The sequence below is a fragment of the Gnatocerus cornutus genome, chromosome 1 (assembly GCF_029298725.1).
Source record: "Gnatocerus cornutus isolate USDA-ARS CGAHR chromosome 1, icGnaCorn1.1, whole genome shotgun sequence".
Taxonomy (NCBI): Eukaryota; Metazoa; Arthropoda; class Insecta; order Coleoptera; family Tenebrionidae; genus Gnatocerus; species Gnatocerus cornutus.
This window is the reverse complement of record NC_142233.1, coordinates 9,668,071-9,684,403: the sequence shown is the minus strand read 5'-3', so window position 1 is coordinate 9,684,403 and position 16,333 is coordinate 9,668,071. Positions and strand designations below refer to the sequence as shown.

The 16,333-nt window shown below is 33.0% G+C and overlaps 2 protein-coding genes across 3 annotated transcripts; both read right to left on the bottom strand.

Annotated features, from left to right (window-relative positions):
* Positions 1–3,760: 3,760 nt before the first annotated feature.
* On the bottom strand, positions 3,761–4,818 carry LOC148180238 (cytochrome c oxidase subunit 6C-1-like). The gene is made up of 3 exons (XM_088040594.1): positions 4,534–4,818; positions 4,317–4,489; positions 3,761–3,901 (listed from the first exon to the last, which is right to left on the bottom strand). Exons 2-3 carry the CDS (start codon positions 4,481–4,483, stop codon positions 3,817–3,819), a joined length of 252 nt encoding a protein of 83 aa, XP_087896720.1. The 5' UTR covers positions 4,484–4,489; positions 4,534–4,818; the 3' UTR covers positions 3,761–3,816.
* A 2,518-nt stretch (positions 4,819–7,336) lies between these two features.
* Positions 7,337–16,189, bottom strand: LOC148180237 (glutathione synthetase-like). 2 transcript variants are annotated; one of them, XM_088050212.1, is made up of 8 exons: positions 15,881–16,189; positions 15,466–15,832; positions 15,238–15,401; positions 8,494–8,536; positions 8,205–8,443; positions 8,059–8,157; positions 7,570–8,010; positions 7,337–7,520 (listed from the first exon to the last, which is right to left on the bottom strand). In XM_088050212.1, exons 1-8 carry the CDS (start codon positions 15,913–15,915, stop codon positions 7,394–7,396), a joined length of 1,515 nt encoding a protein of 504 aa, XP_087906338.1. In that variant the 5' UTR covers positions 15,916–16,189; the 3' UTR covers positions 7,337–7,393. The 2 variants fall into 2 exon arrangements, with proteins under 2 accessions (XP_087906338.1, XP_087906339.1); XM_088050213.1 differs by lacking the exon at positions 15,238–15,401 and adding an exon at positions 14,953–15,086 and having other exon boundaries at positions 15,881–16,186.
* Between the last annotated feature and the right edge of the window lie 144 nt (positions 16,190–16,333).

Sequence of the window (16,333 nt, the reverse complement as noted above, 5' to 3'; positions counted from 1 at the left end):
AAAACGTCATTGAAGTAAGTAAGTATAAATAATTTTCAAAATAGTTATATTCACTATGGAAACAAAGCGACAAAATAGTGTATGACAGGAATTCCGAAGCCACACTTGATGCTAGAAACATTTATAAAGACCTTGTAGCGTAGCTTTCCATCAAATAATAGTACATTATGTCATTAAGAGCAAAAATGAAGCTTTGTGTGCTGAGCCTGTAGTGAGGCAGACATTAACAGGCGACACGATTTTTTTTGCAAACGATAGAAAATTACTCTGTTTTAATTTAAAAAATATAAATTCATGCAGAACCATAGTGCAATGGAAACATTTCTATGGTTACAATGGAGCCCAAGCATATAAAGTGCTGTATTCTGCTTAAGCATATAAGTGAAACTTTTACCTTGACAATCGAGCTAGATAATGTGTCAATTTTTTAGAAAAAAAAAGATACGGTACAAAAAAGTACAGTATAGCAATAATCGTGGTAGCAAAATGTGGATTTTACAGTGCCAAATTGTTTAAATTTGGATTATTTTGAGTTGAGTTTTTTTTCTTTGGCAATGGTTTTTTTCAACAGTAATAAACCTAAAGTTATAAAAAGTGTTTTGTTTACGGGTAAAACTGAATTTACACGGGAGGACATTGTGGATTGTCCACTGGAGGGCATCTGATAATTTTTTTTTAATTTCAGGTTACTTTTTCATTATTTCATTTCAAATTAAAATTTCAGCGAGGCGGAAAAAATCACCGAACCGATCGAAATAAAGATTGGCTTCTTTATTTCATGAAACGAATTATTTTTTCGCAATATGTACTCAATGTTTGTTCGAACTATTTTTGCAGTGTTTAGAAAGCAATTGTTAAATTGTTAATCCGAGAGAGTTTTACTCCATTTGAATTTCGATTTTTTGTATACAATCATTATAGTATACACCGTGGTCCACGAGTGATAATGAGCCTGACCAAACGCAAACTGCAACCCAACATACATTTTCATAGCATTCGTTGCCAAATTTATATTTACAACAAGAGCTGTCGGAGTTTCGACAAATTCTTTTACTCAAGACAGTTTCTAATCGCATGTGAAATGGCATCTCCTCGGACAAAACCTTAAGCAGGTAAAAGCAATGCTAAAACTTAGCAGTCTTCATAAATTAAAAGCATAACAGCGTGAGTAGATTGTTCTAAAAAATTTGTCAACTTTGACGTTTGTTTGAAATATCTACGACAGCTATGAAAATGTATGTTGGGTTGCAGTTTGAGTTTGATCAGGCTCATTATCACTAGTGGACCACGGTGTACAGTGGTCTCTGATATTGTGGTTAAAAATCTTTGGACTTTATTCGGGTTCATCCTGTACATAATTAATTTTTCCTGCTTCGGATTTATCGATTTACAAGAATTTAGTAATCTCAACCAATCACAAAGCTGCATTTTAAGTTAGGCGCCTACAAAAAATTTACTTTGCGAAAAATATACAGTATATGTATATAGGTCTCCCAAAATTTGAAACATCACAATTTCAAGTCCACTAATCACAATCGCTTCTTCTTGCTGTTTCATTTTATCTGTTAGGCCTGTAAATATTTGCCTAGGCAACACATTATACCCTTCAGCAATTCTATTCATAATATTATTTTTTTAATGAGCGATCAACAAACACAACAAAGACTTTAAAACTTAATGATGAGCTTCATACAGGTGTCCCAGAACTCGTGACCCAGAGAAAAAAGGCTTATGAAGGCAACAGTTCTGAACCAAAATTTCGAAACTAAAATTTTCTATGGACACATACTATCGTCCATTGGTCAGACTCTCGTTGTCTAGGAAATTTGGATGGCCTTTTACTTCACATCTAGAATAAGCTTTCGGGATTGGTTGTTAATTTTTTTATCCTCTCTCGAATATTATTATAGTCGGAATTTTGTAACTTTGGTTTAACTCCGCCCACATGAACAAATGACGATTTGAATTTGTCGAATCAAGGAATGGCTAGCCACCTTTACCCAATATAATAAAAGATCTGACAACTAAAGTGTCACACGTGTCAAAAAGATTTGCAGTTTTGCGGGAATTCAATTAATCGTGAAACCTTCGTCGATTTTGATGGTGTTTCGTCTTCTAATGTTTGGATATTTCTACTCCGGCTTTTCGCAAATATCAACGAACTATCAAAATTTTGCAGAGTAAATCAGACTTTCAGCTAAAATTCAATTGGCCCAAAAGGTAGGCGGAGTTAAACCAAAGTTATAAAATTCTGACTATAATCTAATAATCTTAAGCAATTTTTGTTTTAAAATACAGATAGTAATTTGTATTGCTGTCGGCACCCTCCCTTGCTCTGTGGGTCACGAGTTCTGGGACACCTATACATTCACAAAATTCTAGTCCGTGAATTTTTTTGTATGTTTTATTACAAGGTATTTTCCAATTTTTTTATTATATTTATATTAATTAGAGGTATTGCGCTAGTAGACTTATTACAATCATACAAAATACGGACAAAATTTATAAGAAACAGTTTAAAAACATATGAAGCAAGGAGGTTTCAAGACACGAAAATTAACATCTGTCAAAATATTTACACTGAAGACGATCCGAACAAAACGAACAAAACCTGTTACACCTACAATTCGAAAAAAAAAATTCAATTCGTGAAAATTACACTAAAGACCACAGAAAAAACAAAATAACAATAGAAGGAAGATTATTAAAATTGAATATGTACTAATTAGTAATTCACATTCTTTGTTATTGTCTGTTAAGATTTATCACCAAAAATGTTAAACAGTCAATTTTTTTAATTTTGATCAGTAAGAATTTAAAAACTGTGTTTTATTTTTATCTAGCAATAAATTAGTTATTTGTCTGCCCGGATATAAACTTCTGCGGTAAATGCTTTATCTACGACCAACTACTGAAATAAGTATGACAAATGTTTATTAATAAAGAATTTATACCAATGCCGATACGATTTTCTCAGTGACGTTTTTGCGAAAAAGTTGACCATTGTTCTTCACAGTCAGAGTAGATAGTTTTGCAATTTAAAAATATCTATTCATGTGTAAAAAAGGTAGATGGGCTCACTAATTTGTACTGAAGACATACATTTATTATTATATGATTAGGAGAGGACAGGGTAATGAGAGTCACTTAAGCAATAATGTTTCCAAAACACAAGTTTTTGTAGTACATACTATTTATTAATATAATTTTTTTAGGTAATTTACTTAATCAATCTGCCTGACGACTTTCATTAACTTTGGGAACGTACTTTATGAATTATACAACTTAAAAAAACAATTACTTTGACCACATGCGGGGTAATTGTGATCACATACTGGATAATGGATTTCCCAAATCTTCATTTTTGTTATCGCTTCAAATGTTAGTGCGACTTAAATCTGACTCGGAGGTCGATTGTATGTCTTGTAAAACACGTCTCTTAGCCTTGATTTTCACAGCCTTGCATTTTTAATTTTTTTTGTTTTTTTTTGTTCCTTAATTTGGCGTCTTTCCCTTAGTTTTGTATTTTTCTTTTTCTATTTTGTTTTTTTAATAGACATTCTGTCTGTGTGCATGTGACCTGACCTGACTCTCATTACCCTAAAGTGACAATTTGAAAAAATAACGTTATAAGACAATTGTTTGAAAATTTATCATTATTCTGGGAATTTTGTTTTTCGAGATAATGTAGTGACTCCTATTACCCGCTAACTCCCAATACCCTGTCCTTTCCTACGCCAAGGACTCATAAGAAAAGAAATATTTTAAATAATACTTTAATGAAACTATTTGTGCTACAAAACTCTACTCATTAATTTACTCATCATTATCGTTGGGATCGCAAGAGTCGAACAGCCCCTTCCTGCGAATTCGGTGAAACTCTTTGTTTATATCGTAGGTCCTGAAACATGATTATGTATAACATAAAAAAAAGAAAATTCGCCATGAAAGTATCCGTTCAACTCGTAGTCGTTTGAATTATATTTATTATTGATTCATAATATTTATTTATAAGTTCAAAACTGAACACAAATTGAAAACAAACGGGAAAGCAACCAAGACAAAATTTAATCCATCTGCTCCAAGCTACACAAAAATTTTGAATCAAATTACAGATACATAAATAACATTACACGTTACATTTCAAATTTCTCAGAGTCGTAAAATTATGTGAATCACTCTGTATACATATATTTGAGTTCGTAAACTTTCAAGGGGAGAGTAGCTTTAAATTAAAATAACGATAACAGTAGCAACTGATTGTTTGTCGAACTATTAAAAATCGTCATACATATAACATTTATTTATTTACTTACTTGTAAAAATCAGCGTAAGCTTGTTTCTGATTATCACCAAAGACGAACTTCATGTAAATTCCAGCAATAGTGCAACTAATGCCCGCCAAAATTAAATTCCTTTTTATTTGGGAATGAAGTAACCCCCTCATTACGGGCTTGGAGACTTTTCCAATTTCTTCACCCATTTCTTCCTAAAAAACTTACGTAAGATTAGAATAAAATGGCGGAAACTTACCTGTCAATGTTTCAGTTAGTTTATCTTGTTATCTTTCGGTAAATAAAGATACGTTTGCGCACAGTTAAATGCTTTTTCACTCGGAAAATAATCACAATTTCTATGAATTGATGGACACTTTGAAAAAACTAAGCGTTGTAAATGTGGAGAAAATGACCGGCGTTCAATACGGGTAAATATTTACAGACTGCGTCATGTTAACACAATTTGTCGATGGTTTGGTGAAAATTAAACATCGACAAAAATAGATTGCATGCGTTAAATGCAATGCTTATAGTGAGGATTACAATGTTGATTTATGTTCTATTGTGAATTTTACTAAGATTTTCTTCATTGTTAGGAAACAAGAAGTATAGTTTGAAGTACATGTGTATAAATAGTTAAGAAGCAAAAACAGTACCAGGTAGATCATAATATAATAAAACAGTAGAATTTTGTTAAAACGAATTAAAAATGTTTATATGTAAAACGACTTTCTGCTATGATTTGGTAACTAAACTTAAATTTCTCTTAAATACTAAGAAAAGTTTCCGACCTAACCCAGTAGGATACAAATTTGCCTGCTGTTTTTATAAGTTATATTGTTTAAAATCCATTAAGATTTTAAAGACCAAACCTGACTAATCTCTTGCATTCTGTTTTTGACTTCACGTATGGATTAACTGCTATAATTTTTGTTGGAGCAATTTCACTCTCCGGCATCGAAGTTTCCTTGACACAGTGTCAGTTTTTTTTGAAATTCGGAACATTGCTCATTGGTTTGTGCAACGTAAAATGTGTTACCTACGCAAAAAACACGTGTGAACAGATAAACGATTTTTCAGCATTTTCTTCTATTTCACATTTTTTATTGTAACTATATCAAGTTTTTGCCGAAATGACTACAAGTTAATAAAAATAGCAACTTTTTGAACTGGGCGGGAACTAATTTTTCATCTGTTTTTATAAAAAAATTACAAAAATTTAATTGATAACGATGACTTAAGGTGACTTAAAAGACGTGGTCCTTAAAGAAAAATAAAAAGATTCGTTAAAAATGGATTTACGAATGTAAAATTTGACGCCTTGTGTCTGCAACCGAAAATACAAGTTTATCAAAATGTGTAATTTGAGTTGCGGGCAACTAAGCGCTAAATAAAAAGCTACATGTTCACACTAAGAAACAAAAACAAAATTATTTGAACCAATTCGTAGTATTTTTTATATCTTAGTTTATAATAGTTTATAAAAGTTTAATTAATAATCGGATGTTGGTGAGCTTGGACTCTATTCAAGATATAAAAAGCTACATGTTCACAATAAGAAACAAAAACAAAATTATTTGAACCAATTCGTAGTATTTTTTATATCTTGAATAGAGTCCAAGCTCACCAACAACCGATTATTAATTAAACTATTTATAACAAATGCACTGTCAAAATTTGGTTACTACAAGTTTTTATCATTTATATAAACTGTAAAATTTACCATAAGTTAATCAGCATAATCCACAATTGATTAAAATATTTTTTTGCAAATATATGGTTAGAGATTCCAATGGCAAAAATACTTCCTATAAAAATTGTACCTTATCAAATTTGTTGCAAAAAACATCTCGTATTATATTTTCTTAGGAGTTACCATTGTTGACTCACTTCACTCTTTTGCACACTGTAATCGCAGTACACCTATCCGGAAAGTCGCGCACCACCATAATACTGTATCATCAGACAATGCCACAGATCACCGGAAAATTGTTAAAAAAAAACCATGTCTTCAATTTTCCTGAGATATGATGGTGTGAAGAGTAAAAGTTTAATGCCAAAATTAACAATTTCTGTGCAATAATTTTACGTTCAAATAAATTTGTTATTATAAGTAATATAACGAGTGGGCTCTAAATTTCTCACAATTTCGAGCTTCCGAGTTATATTCGTCATGAGAATTTAACGAACTGACAAGCAACTGACAGATCGCGTGGTATTGTCACTGGAAATTTCACTAGTGAAAATTTCCAAGAAAAGTTTGCTGTGATTGGTTTATTTGAAAAAATAAATGTCTCTTATTGGTCGAATCTATGGTGAGTTAAATTCTCTTTAGAGAGAGAATTCAATTCACCATAGATTCGACCAATAAGAGAAATTTATTTTTTCAAAGTCGAATCTATGGTGAGTTGAATTCTCTTTAGAGAGAGAGAATTCAATTCACCATAGATTCGACCAATAAGAGAAATTTATTTTTTCAAATAAACCAATCACAGCAAACTTTTCTTGGAAATTTTCACTAGTGAAATTTTCAGTGACGATTCCACGCGAGCTGTCAGCTGCTTGTCAGTTCGTTGAATTCTCATGATGAATATAACTCGGGAGCTCGAAATTGTGGGATATTTTTCCTCCAGTACTCGTAGTTTGTTTCTCCAGACAATTGATCGTCGAAAAAACTACTCGTCTGTCGGAAAAATTTCCGACAATTTCGAGCCCACTCGTTATATTACTTATGAACATTTTGCGCAAAGGCATGCTGCAAAAAAAAATCGAAAAATTCTTGTAAAAAATGCCTGAAAACTGTTAACAAGGATGAACTGCGGCAATTACCACATTATCAAACATAATATCTTCCCACAGCATTTGATTTCTTCATATTTATCTTTTGTATATTAAAGTGAAATTTAATCTCTTTTCGAAAAAATCTTTGTTCTCCAAACATTCTCACAGTCATAATCTAATGGATTTTCTTTCACTCCATCAATCCTTTACAAGCTTCTAAAGAGTCTTAGAAGTTTTAGAATTTTTTGCTTGTATAAATGCATTGCACGAACAATACATACATAAATAAAAACCTTCTCCTTTATTGCATAAAATTTGTGTTATATAAAAATATTTCAATCAATCAAATATGGACTATCAAGAGCCCCTAACCCTGCAGCGACTCCCCCTTCATTAGCAGTAGAGACTTTGGTCCTCAACATGTGCCCCACTTGTTTATTATAAGAAATACTCTCTCCATCCCTGTCAATAAAACCAATAAAAAAAATCTCCATCAAGTTCACCCTCTCACCCAATAACAACGCCAAAAATCCCCAACTCTGACACCATTTCCACCAACTCCGGAAGTTTGCTTCCTCCAGGTCTCACCATATATCCAACGCTTAGTGGTGGATGAATCCTCTCCATCAAAATCCACGCGGTACGTTCTTCACTATGCCTCATTTTCTTCATAGCCTCTCTCACATCCAAACCATAGACATTGTTTCCACCTCCTTCGCGTTGTGGTTTTAACACAAACCTCTCTGGGTCATCAATCGCCATTTGCACGGCCTGTTCGCCTAGTTCGTCGAAATCAAGACTGTACAAACCGGTAAAGACTCTCCGGAGACTTTCGATTTTGGCGGGTTCAGTTAAAAACTGTTCCAAGGCACCGGGACGAGCTAGAGTTTGTTGAACTTTTTTCGTTCCTGCGAGGTGGTAGTGAATCGAGGGGCTTTTAATAGCCAGCGATCTGAAAAGGAGATTTTGAATAGTGAACACTTAAGATCTGGATTGGTACCGTTCCATCAGAAGTCGAGCATCCCATTCTTTTTGACTATGGTAATGACCGGGTTCATATCCAGCGCGAAAGTAAATAACCGCGACTTCGTACTCATCTCTAAAATTCTATAATCAGATAAAAATTATAAGAACTTGATACTATACATAAGTAGTTGTTTCTTTGGTCCCAATTTGGCGCCATTTGCCATTTCCGTCAGAGTTCTTCTAATTACTCGCACCTGAGGATTCATTTCACGTATCTTGAACTCGTGGAATCTTTGATCACATATATTAAAAGTAACATCTTCAATAATGAACAGAACGACAGCTTGTGGATTGCCGTAAATTTTCCATGCCTCAATCATGCCACTACAAAGGCCTTCGAGAGCGTTGTTTTCCGGTAGCTGTCAAAGTTTTGTTTATTGACTTGTTTAAAATTTTGAAACACTCTTACGTTTTTCAGCATGTCGCTGTATCCAAGTTCTTGAAGAATATACCTGAAAGAAATGAATAAAATGGAGGCCACGAAAATGATGATCAAAATTGTTAGTTCTTACCAAAATGTTAGGACAAGTTATAAAAAAAATTATGGAAATTTGCTTGAAGACAAAAAGTAGCTGGGCTCATTGTATTTTGTTTAACGTCACATTCAAACTGATGTTCAAAATTTGGGAAAATATTGAATGTGAACAAAGCTAAAATTACTAACAATAAAAAATTAATAAAAGTATGATTCATCCAGCTCTAATGTAGCGCCGATACGTGCATAGAGAAGAATAGTCGTCGCCAGTAGAAAATTTTAGCTACGGCTAAAGTTGTGATTATTAACATGTTAAAGTGATAATATTTATAAGTATGTACTGATTGCACTTTTAACTTATGATTTGACGTTATCATTATCAAAAAGCGAGGAAAACTGTAAATAAAACACCAAACATGTGTTCATTGTATGGATTCCATTTGATACGACGCCACTGCCACAGCTAAAAGCGGTAAATAGCTGATTTGTGCGCCTGCGCATTATGAAATCTGTTGATGCTCTTTCTTTTGTTTAATTACATACATTTAAATAGAACGGACAAAAGAAATCTGTAGAAATGGTGTAGAACTAAAGAAATAAGATGTAAATAATACTAAATTTAATAGAAATACAGTAAACCCTCAACATTCGCGAGGGTTCCGTTCCAACTTTTAGACGCGAATGTCAAATTCGCGAATGTTAAGTCTATTAACTTGTATAAATATGGTGGGGTTAAATTCAAAGAAAAACACCATGTCAACAAAACAATTAAATTCTACTAGAAAAAAGGCATAATTGGTTAATATAACGAATATAATATTATTTTGAAAACCTACACCCACTTTTAATCTCTCAAAAATTGAAATTTTTTTTAAAAGAAAGGCCTTTTTTCCTTTTAATAGAAACCTAAACCTCGTAAGTCGACGAAAAATACTAAAGAAACGCATTTGGTCCAATATTTCATAAAATTGTTCCAAAAACACGTAAAAGCCGTAATAATAAGATTTTAATAAAAATTAATGAAATGTTTTATTTAATTTTTATAGTGTCGAAGTGAAGTTTGAATTCTTTGTTAGTTCTTAGAAGCAGTTCTGTTCCAGAATTTTTTTTACCGTTTCAGGGGGTCGCGAATGTTAAAATCGCAAATGTCAAACCCGCGAATGTTGAGGGTTAACTGTACATAACATCTGTGGCTTAGTGCAAGAAAGGCCAATCTCGAAAAACATGGTATTGAGTGAGATAATAATTATGGATTCAATAACTGTCGTCGAATAGTGCTGAGCGGCGCATTTGACGTTGAAAAAATCCGTTCTTTTCTACTTTTTATATTCACATTTATTTATACTACATATTGAACAAATGAACTCCAAAAAATAAAAAAAAATAATCAGATTGACCCTTTTTGTTTATAAAATATTTGCAAAAATGGTCAGATAGGCCCTTTCAAAACTGCATATCTGATGAAACATGCAACCTAAAAACAGTAATTTTAGAACTTTTTCGTTTTGTTTAAAGTAAAAAACTTATTAAATTCTAATACGATTAATTTTGACTGTAACATTTACATTAGCGGCGATTTTTTTTAAATAAAATATTGAAAAAATAGCTACAAAACTTAATCTAAAACATCTTATGCATAGAAAGATTACATTAAACCATCTATAAATCCCTTCTAATAGAGTTGACTCGCTGAGGTAAGGAACGGCAACACTCGTCAAATCAGTCACTTTTTCAGAATTTAGTGGCATCGGTGTGGTATGTAAAGTTTTTATTGAAATAAGTTCAGGCAAGTTTTTTTAACAAAATCTTTGTGGATCTAAAATTTTAGAAGTTTCTTACCTAAGAATGGATTCTTTATAATTTAATTTTGTCTAGACTTGAAGTATAAAATTAAAGCCATTTAATAAGAAACCAATGAACAGCAATTTAATTTAATTTAAAAAAGATCTTTTTGTGCATGCTCATAGGGGTATTTTCTGTTGATGCTCCTAATTAAGCTAAATTAGTTAAAGTTAATTAGTTTTCAGGCAATTCATTTCACGATAAATCGCATTAACACTGCAACGTGCACGAGATAAGCCCTTCTTGCATAAAACAAATCATCATATTATGAGACTGGCCTCTCAAAAAATCTGTAACTTTCAAAATATGGAATTTTTTAGTTTTGACCTTAAAGCAATAAAACAGCATTGTAATGACAGTTTATTTCCGCTATAAAACAAAAAATCTCAAGATTTTAAGATTGACCTTTCTTGCACTAAGCCTCAGATATGTACATGTAAAGAAGAGAAGTCAAATTTAATTAAAATTGCAATTTTTTATTCAGGTCGAACTTCATGGTCTAAAACGATTTGGGGGTGGCAAAAAGATTAACAACAAGTTAAAAATGAAAAATACAATTGGAGACCATAAAACTGGCACACAGGTGACAACTAGAACCCTTATCCTTATTATCCAATTATAATAGAACCGCAAAAAGTTTTGAGATTTGAGTAGGTCATGAACATATCTTGCGAGCCGTTGACGCCACTTGAGTTTCAAACGTCAAAGATTAGAGAATGTCAAAGTCGAAAAAGATATCCATTCACAAGTTAAGCAACATAACAACTTGAGAACAAACATTAGAAATAAAAAGCATGTTCCTGTGCTCGCAATTCAATTCACTTTTTCCATTCGCAGTTATTTTTTGTCTATTTTTACAATGTAATGTCAACTTGAAATGTGGCAACTTAAATGAACTTTAAATCACGCGAGAAGGCGGCTACGTGGTTAAATTAAGCATTAAGAAAAGTCATAGGTCATTGTCTTGCCGTTGTGAACTGGAAAATAGCATTTAAAAAAAGTATGTCTAAACGTCATGAACCAGACCATTTTGATTGATGACGTAGCCGCCTACTTTCATGATTTGGAGTTTAAATCAGGATCAGTAAAAACTCTTGTCTTGATTAAAAATTTCGAAAGCTTATGAGATGAGATAATTTGGATTCAGGTGCCAAGCTACTCTTGTATCATTTTGTGACACAAGTCTAAATGTTTCGTCATTTCTAGTTTTAAAAGCACGTCTAATTGACAAAAGTCACAATTTGGAAGCAGAATTTTTATTGTACAGGGTGAGCAAAATATTTTGGTCGTTATTGTTGCTGTTTTTGACATCGTTTGTACACCACATAACTTATAAATGTCAATTTGACGACACCTACATTTGTGCTGTAAAGGCGATTTTGTTAAAATACTAAAATCAGCGCTTGCAATAGAAATTTTCTATATCTGGTTGAACGACCATTCAAAATTTTCAGAATTTGCAATAGGCGTAAGTGGTTCAAAAATAATCATGTTAAGCCGGAAAAAAAAATACCGCTCGATTACACTTAATTTTTTTTATATTTATTCTTATAACAAAGCTATTACCGCATTCGTCTTAAATAAGTACAGGACAGGTGCTTTTAAGTTTTGTAAAACTAGTTTTTAATATGCTATTTCAAGACTATTGATAAAAGACAAGTGATTCGATTCAATATTAATCAAAGGTAGCTTTGCATTTTGGTATTATGTGTGTGTCATTATCAGAAAATATTGAACAAGTGCGTGTTGTTTAGTTTTGTTTCATTAATGGACACTCAAAACAGGCGAGCAAAACGAATTAAAACCACATTTTGCACATTTAAAACGAATTTGTTTGATGCAACTACAAATTAGATTTTTTTCCAATTTGGACAAAAAATTTCAACACCGTCTTTGATTAATATTAAAAAGAATCACCCTGTATTGTACATATGTGTGATAACATTGATAACTTTGTAAAGAATATTAAATTGCGGCGTTTGAAGCTGATTACTGTGTAAATAACCAAGGAAAAACTTGATAAGACGTGAAAGATGATCGTTTCTTGGCGGAATAAAATTTATGTCACATTCAATATGTAATTCCGTGGGAACGCAAATTTTTGACATTTTGGTAATTGTCGATGAACTATTGCAATCGAAGTAGCGCAGCTCCATAACTCATAATATGTAGTAATAGATATTATGTTACAAGAAGTAAGTAAAACATTTTGATAGCAAGTAGATACATATTTAAACAGAGGGTAAAACTTCAAATGGCGCCGGTAGCGTGTAGAAACACGACTTATTTGAATTCCGCTAGTCCACTATCAAATGATCGATAACTTGTATTAACAAATATTGATAATACAAAAATTATACAGATTATGCTTAAGAAGATTCTGTTACTATAGCGGAGTTAAAATTTTAAACATCACTTTTACGACATTTTAAAAATTGCAATATAACTCTTATAGGTATAAGCATTGTCATTGTGATTGATCAAAAGAGAGTTGCTTTTTGCATTACATCCTCTATGGCGTACGGTGAAAAAAAAAACAACAAATTTTTTATCTTAGAGCTTTGTCAACTAGAAAAGTATTCAAATTTTCAATATTTCATCTTAAAAATTAAACGCTATTTTTGGAGTTACCACAGTTTAGAAATTACGAGTATTTATCGTTTGTAATTTCTGAAAAACGTCTCGCATAAGCTCTTTGATGTATAACGATGTCCCAGAACGCTTCCCCTTCCTTTAAATGGAAAATTCTCCATCAAAATTTGAGTTGATTGTCGTATCGCACAATACAGGAGTCCCCGAACTCGTGACCCAGAGAAAAAAAGGCTTATGGAGGCAACAATTCTGAACCAAATTTTCTAAACAAAAATTTTATAGCTCAAAAAAATAATCGAGTTAAGACGAAAAAACAGTAGCCATTGCGGAAGCTAAACAGAGTTTGAAAATCAGTAACTATTGACGCATATGACTATGGTCAGGCGAACATTACACTCTCGTTGCCTAGGAAATTTGGATGGCTTTTTACTCCACCTCTAGAATAATTCGGGATTAGATGTTAATTTTTTATTCGAATACTATTAAACTTAATCAATTTTTGTTTTGAAATTTACCATCTGTATTGCTGTCGGCACCCTCCCTTGCTCTCTGGGTCATGAGTTCTAGGACACCCTGTATTCAGGCATTTATAGTATTGAAGTTACAAGCATTGAAAGTTGACCCATTCACAAGGACACCTTCGTGCAATTTAAGGAAAAATTTTCGCAAGTAACGTTGCAACAGAATGCTATTAGGAATTTATGGGCTGTGAATGGCCAACCTAAAGTGCTTGTAACTCAAAAACTGTAAAGGATTGAACAATGTGGAATTCGAAAATCAATTCAGATCTTGATAGAGAATTTTCCGTTAAAAGGAAGTGCGAGAGTTCTGGGACACCCGTATACAGGTTGTCACAGTATTTTCGAGGGATGCCTTAGACTAGACAAAGGAAAAAATGTTAAAAAAAATGTCTTCAATTTTTCAAGATATGATGGATTGAATGCCAAAAGTGAAAATAGATTGCCAAAATTGTGCGATCTGTGCAATTATTTCACACTTGGATGCATTTGTGGTATAAAAGATATTGTGTGAAAAGACGTAGTGCAAACAAAAATAAAAAAATCTTGTGATAAATCTCTAAACATTTTTTCGGTTTGTAGGGAGGTTTCCAAATACTCTCCTTTAAGGTAGAAATTACGATTGCCGACATTGGATTGGCAGTAAAAAGATCACATGTTACATTAACTTGTATTATCACAATTAAAATTTTAATTGTAACTGACGAAACTTAAAATATCAAAATATGTACTTCTGTCAAACACATTTTGGAAAATTCCTTTCAAATCTAATCGCCCTTTTAGAAACAGACCGAACTTCATCATTCATTCGCTTACATCAATCACATATTTTCTTAATATTAAATTATAATCACATAACGTGATTTTAAGACAGCATCTTTAATCTAATCTCATCAAGTGTCATAAGAATCTAAAAATGGAGAGATCGACATCAATGATGTCGCAATATATTTTTATATTTCCGTTCAAAGTTGTTGACAACAAAGAGATAAGTGTTTATGTTTGACTTGATTTATAAATTGCAATCAAGTCACACACTTGACTTCTAAATAATGCGTATTGTCCAAAGATAAAGTGATAACATTAAAAACGGATTCCACAACACTTAAATGTTGTTTCCACATAAAAATCAGCACATACCAATTACCGTTTATTTTTACACAAATAGCGACAAGAACAAACCTTCAAAATTTTAATTTTATATTTTTGAAGACATGCTAAAATCGTTTGATTGTGACTCAATTAAAAGCAAAACGTTGCAAATCTGCTTCATAAGGTGGCAACATTGAAACTCACTTAAATGAATGAAATAATGAAGGGTGCAGTAAAAAATTAAATTAGGGTACAAAAAAAGTTAGTGTGAAATTAGTAAGGTGGCATGCAACACGTAATATATTAGTGCACAAATAGCATATCATTAGAATTATATTAAAATTCGTACCTATTGAATAGTGAAATGTGTGGAGCAATGCCTCCGAAGCTCGAGGCAATCGTATTTATTTCGACTTGTTTAATATTGTCTGTCGACGTCGAATGCACCATATAATCAGACCGCAGCAGTCCCAAACAGGCTCGCTGAAATCAAATTCAGAAAATGCAAAACCACTTTCACACAGCCAAACTATGTACAATATCTACAAGAGAGGGAAAAGGGTAAAGCGCCTTCATTATTGCATTCATTTGCCCCAAAAACGCAAAGCGCAGCACACAGAGGTCTCAGTTTTACCTCTGGATAGCCCGCGAAGAGGGGCCCAACCAACCGAAACCTGAAGCGATAGTGTTGAATTCAACCTGCTTCCAGCAGCAGAACGACGTGGACGAAGAATTCTCGTGACCCTTACATGATCCCTCCAGCATCAAATCTGATCTCACTAGACCCAAACTAATTGGCTGATGGTATAATAGCATGTTCAAGCAAAAATTTGTTATTTACAGTGTTTGCAAACAGCAGTACCTGTGTTAGTCCCTCGTCGTGCACCGTCTCAAAGATTTCGAAAAGATGCCTCGTGAACTCGTCCACTTTGATGGTTTCTTTCAGGCTTTGGCTGAGAAACTCCCGGTCATGGGCCACCTTGTGCATCAATTCATTGAGAATGAATTGGATTTCCAGCGCCCTAGTGAATTCCCTGCGTGGGAACGCAGAGGGAATTAAGACAAAGGGGGCGAAAAAGAGGGAGTCTTCTGAAAAAGCCGTTCTTGAACGCATAGCTGCTCCATGCATCAGAGCCCAGTCTTTGGATTTTTCAACAATTTCTTCGAGTTGCTTCTCGGGGAGAGGCAACGGCACCACTTGGGGCAAGTGCTTGACTTCTTCAGACATCCTGAAAATACTCATTAGAATTGGGAAAAAATATTGTGAGCGAGAGTACTTTGGCTTCTTCACAGGCGACTGCTTGACTGACATGAGGATGAAATAAGATCTACCGGCGATCCGGACAAATCTCAGTTATCTTATCTTGTTTGCTTCAGGCATTATCACCGCATTTCTTGAAATGGTAATTTTCACTCTGTTTGATCTGATTTTGACATTTAAATGACAAACAATCGAGAAGCTAGCCGCTGTTTTTGACAGTTTTGACATGTTCAATTAGAGATTTTTAAAAATCGATTAATTAAAATTTTACCAGAACAGAACGGACTTCCTCTAACTACATTCGTTCTTGAATCGATTTCTGAGCAAACTGGCGCTAAATAAACGCCAACTTCGGTTTAGTGATAATAAACTTATAAAACAGCATTTACCGCATCTCTATTTCACAATTCTTCACTCTATTAAAATATGCATAAGTAATTTTATAATTTCTGAGCACTGCTTTTTCAAA

Coding starts and splice junctions, on each gene's coding strand:
- LOC148180238 (XM_088040594.1), bottom strand. CDS start 4,483: ATGGGTGAAGAAATTGGAAAAGTCTCCAAGCCCGTAATGAGGGGGTTA. Junction 3,902..4,316: donor GCTTACGCTGATTTTTACAA/GTAAGTAAATAA, acceptor ATCATGTTTCAG/GACCTACGATATAAACAAAG.
- LOC148180237 (XM_088050212.1), bottom strand. CDS start 15,915: ATGTCAGTCAAGCAGTCGCCTGTGAAGAAGCCAAA. Junction 15,402..15,465: donor ACGACGAGGGACTAACACAG/GTACTGCTGTTT, acceptor TTATACCATCAG/CCAATTAGTTTGGGTCTAGT. Junction 8,011..8,058: donor GCTCGACTTCTGATGGAACG/GTACCAATCCAG, acceptor TCTCCTTTTCAG/ATCGCTGGCTATTAAAAGCC.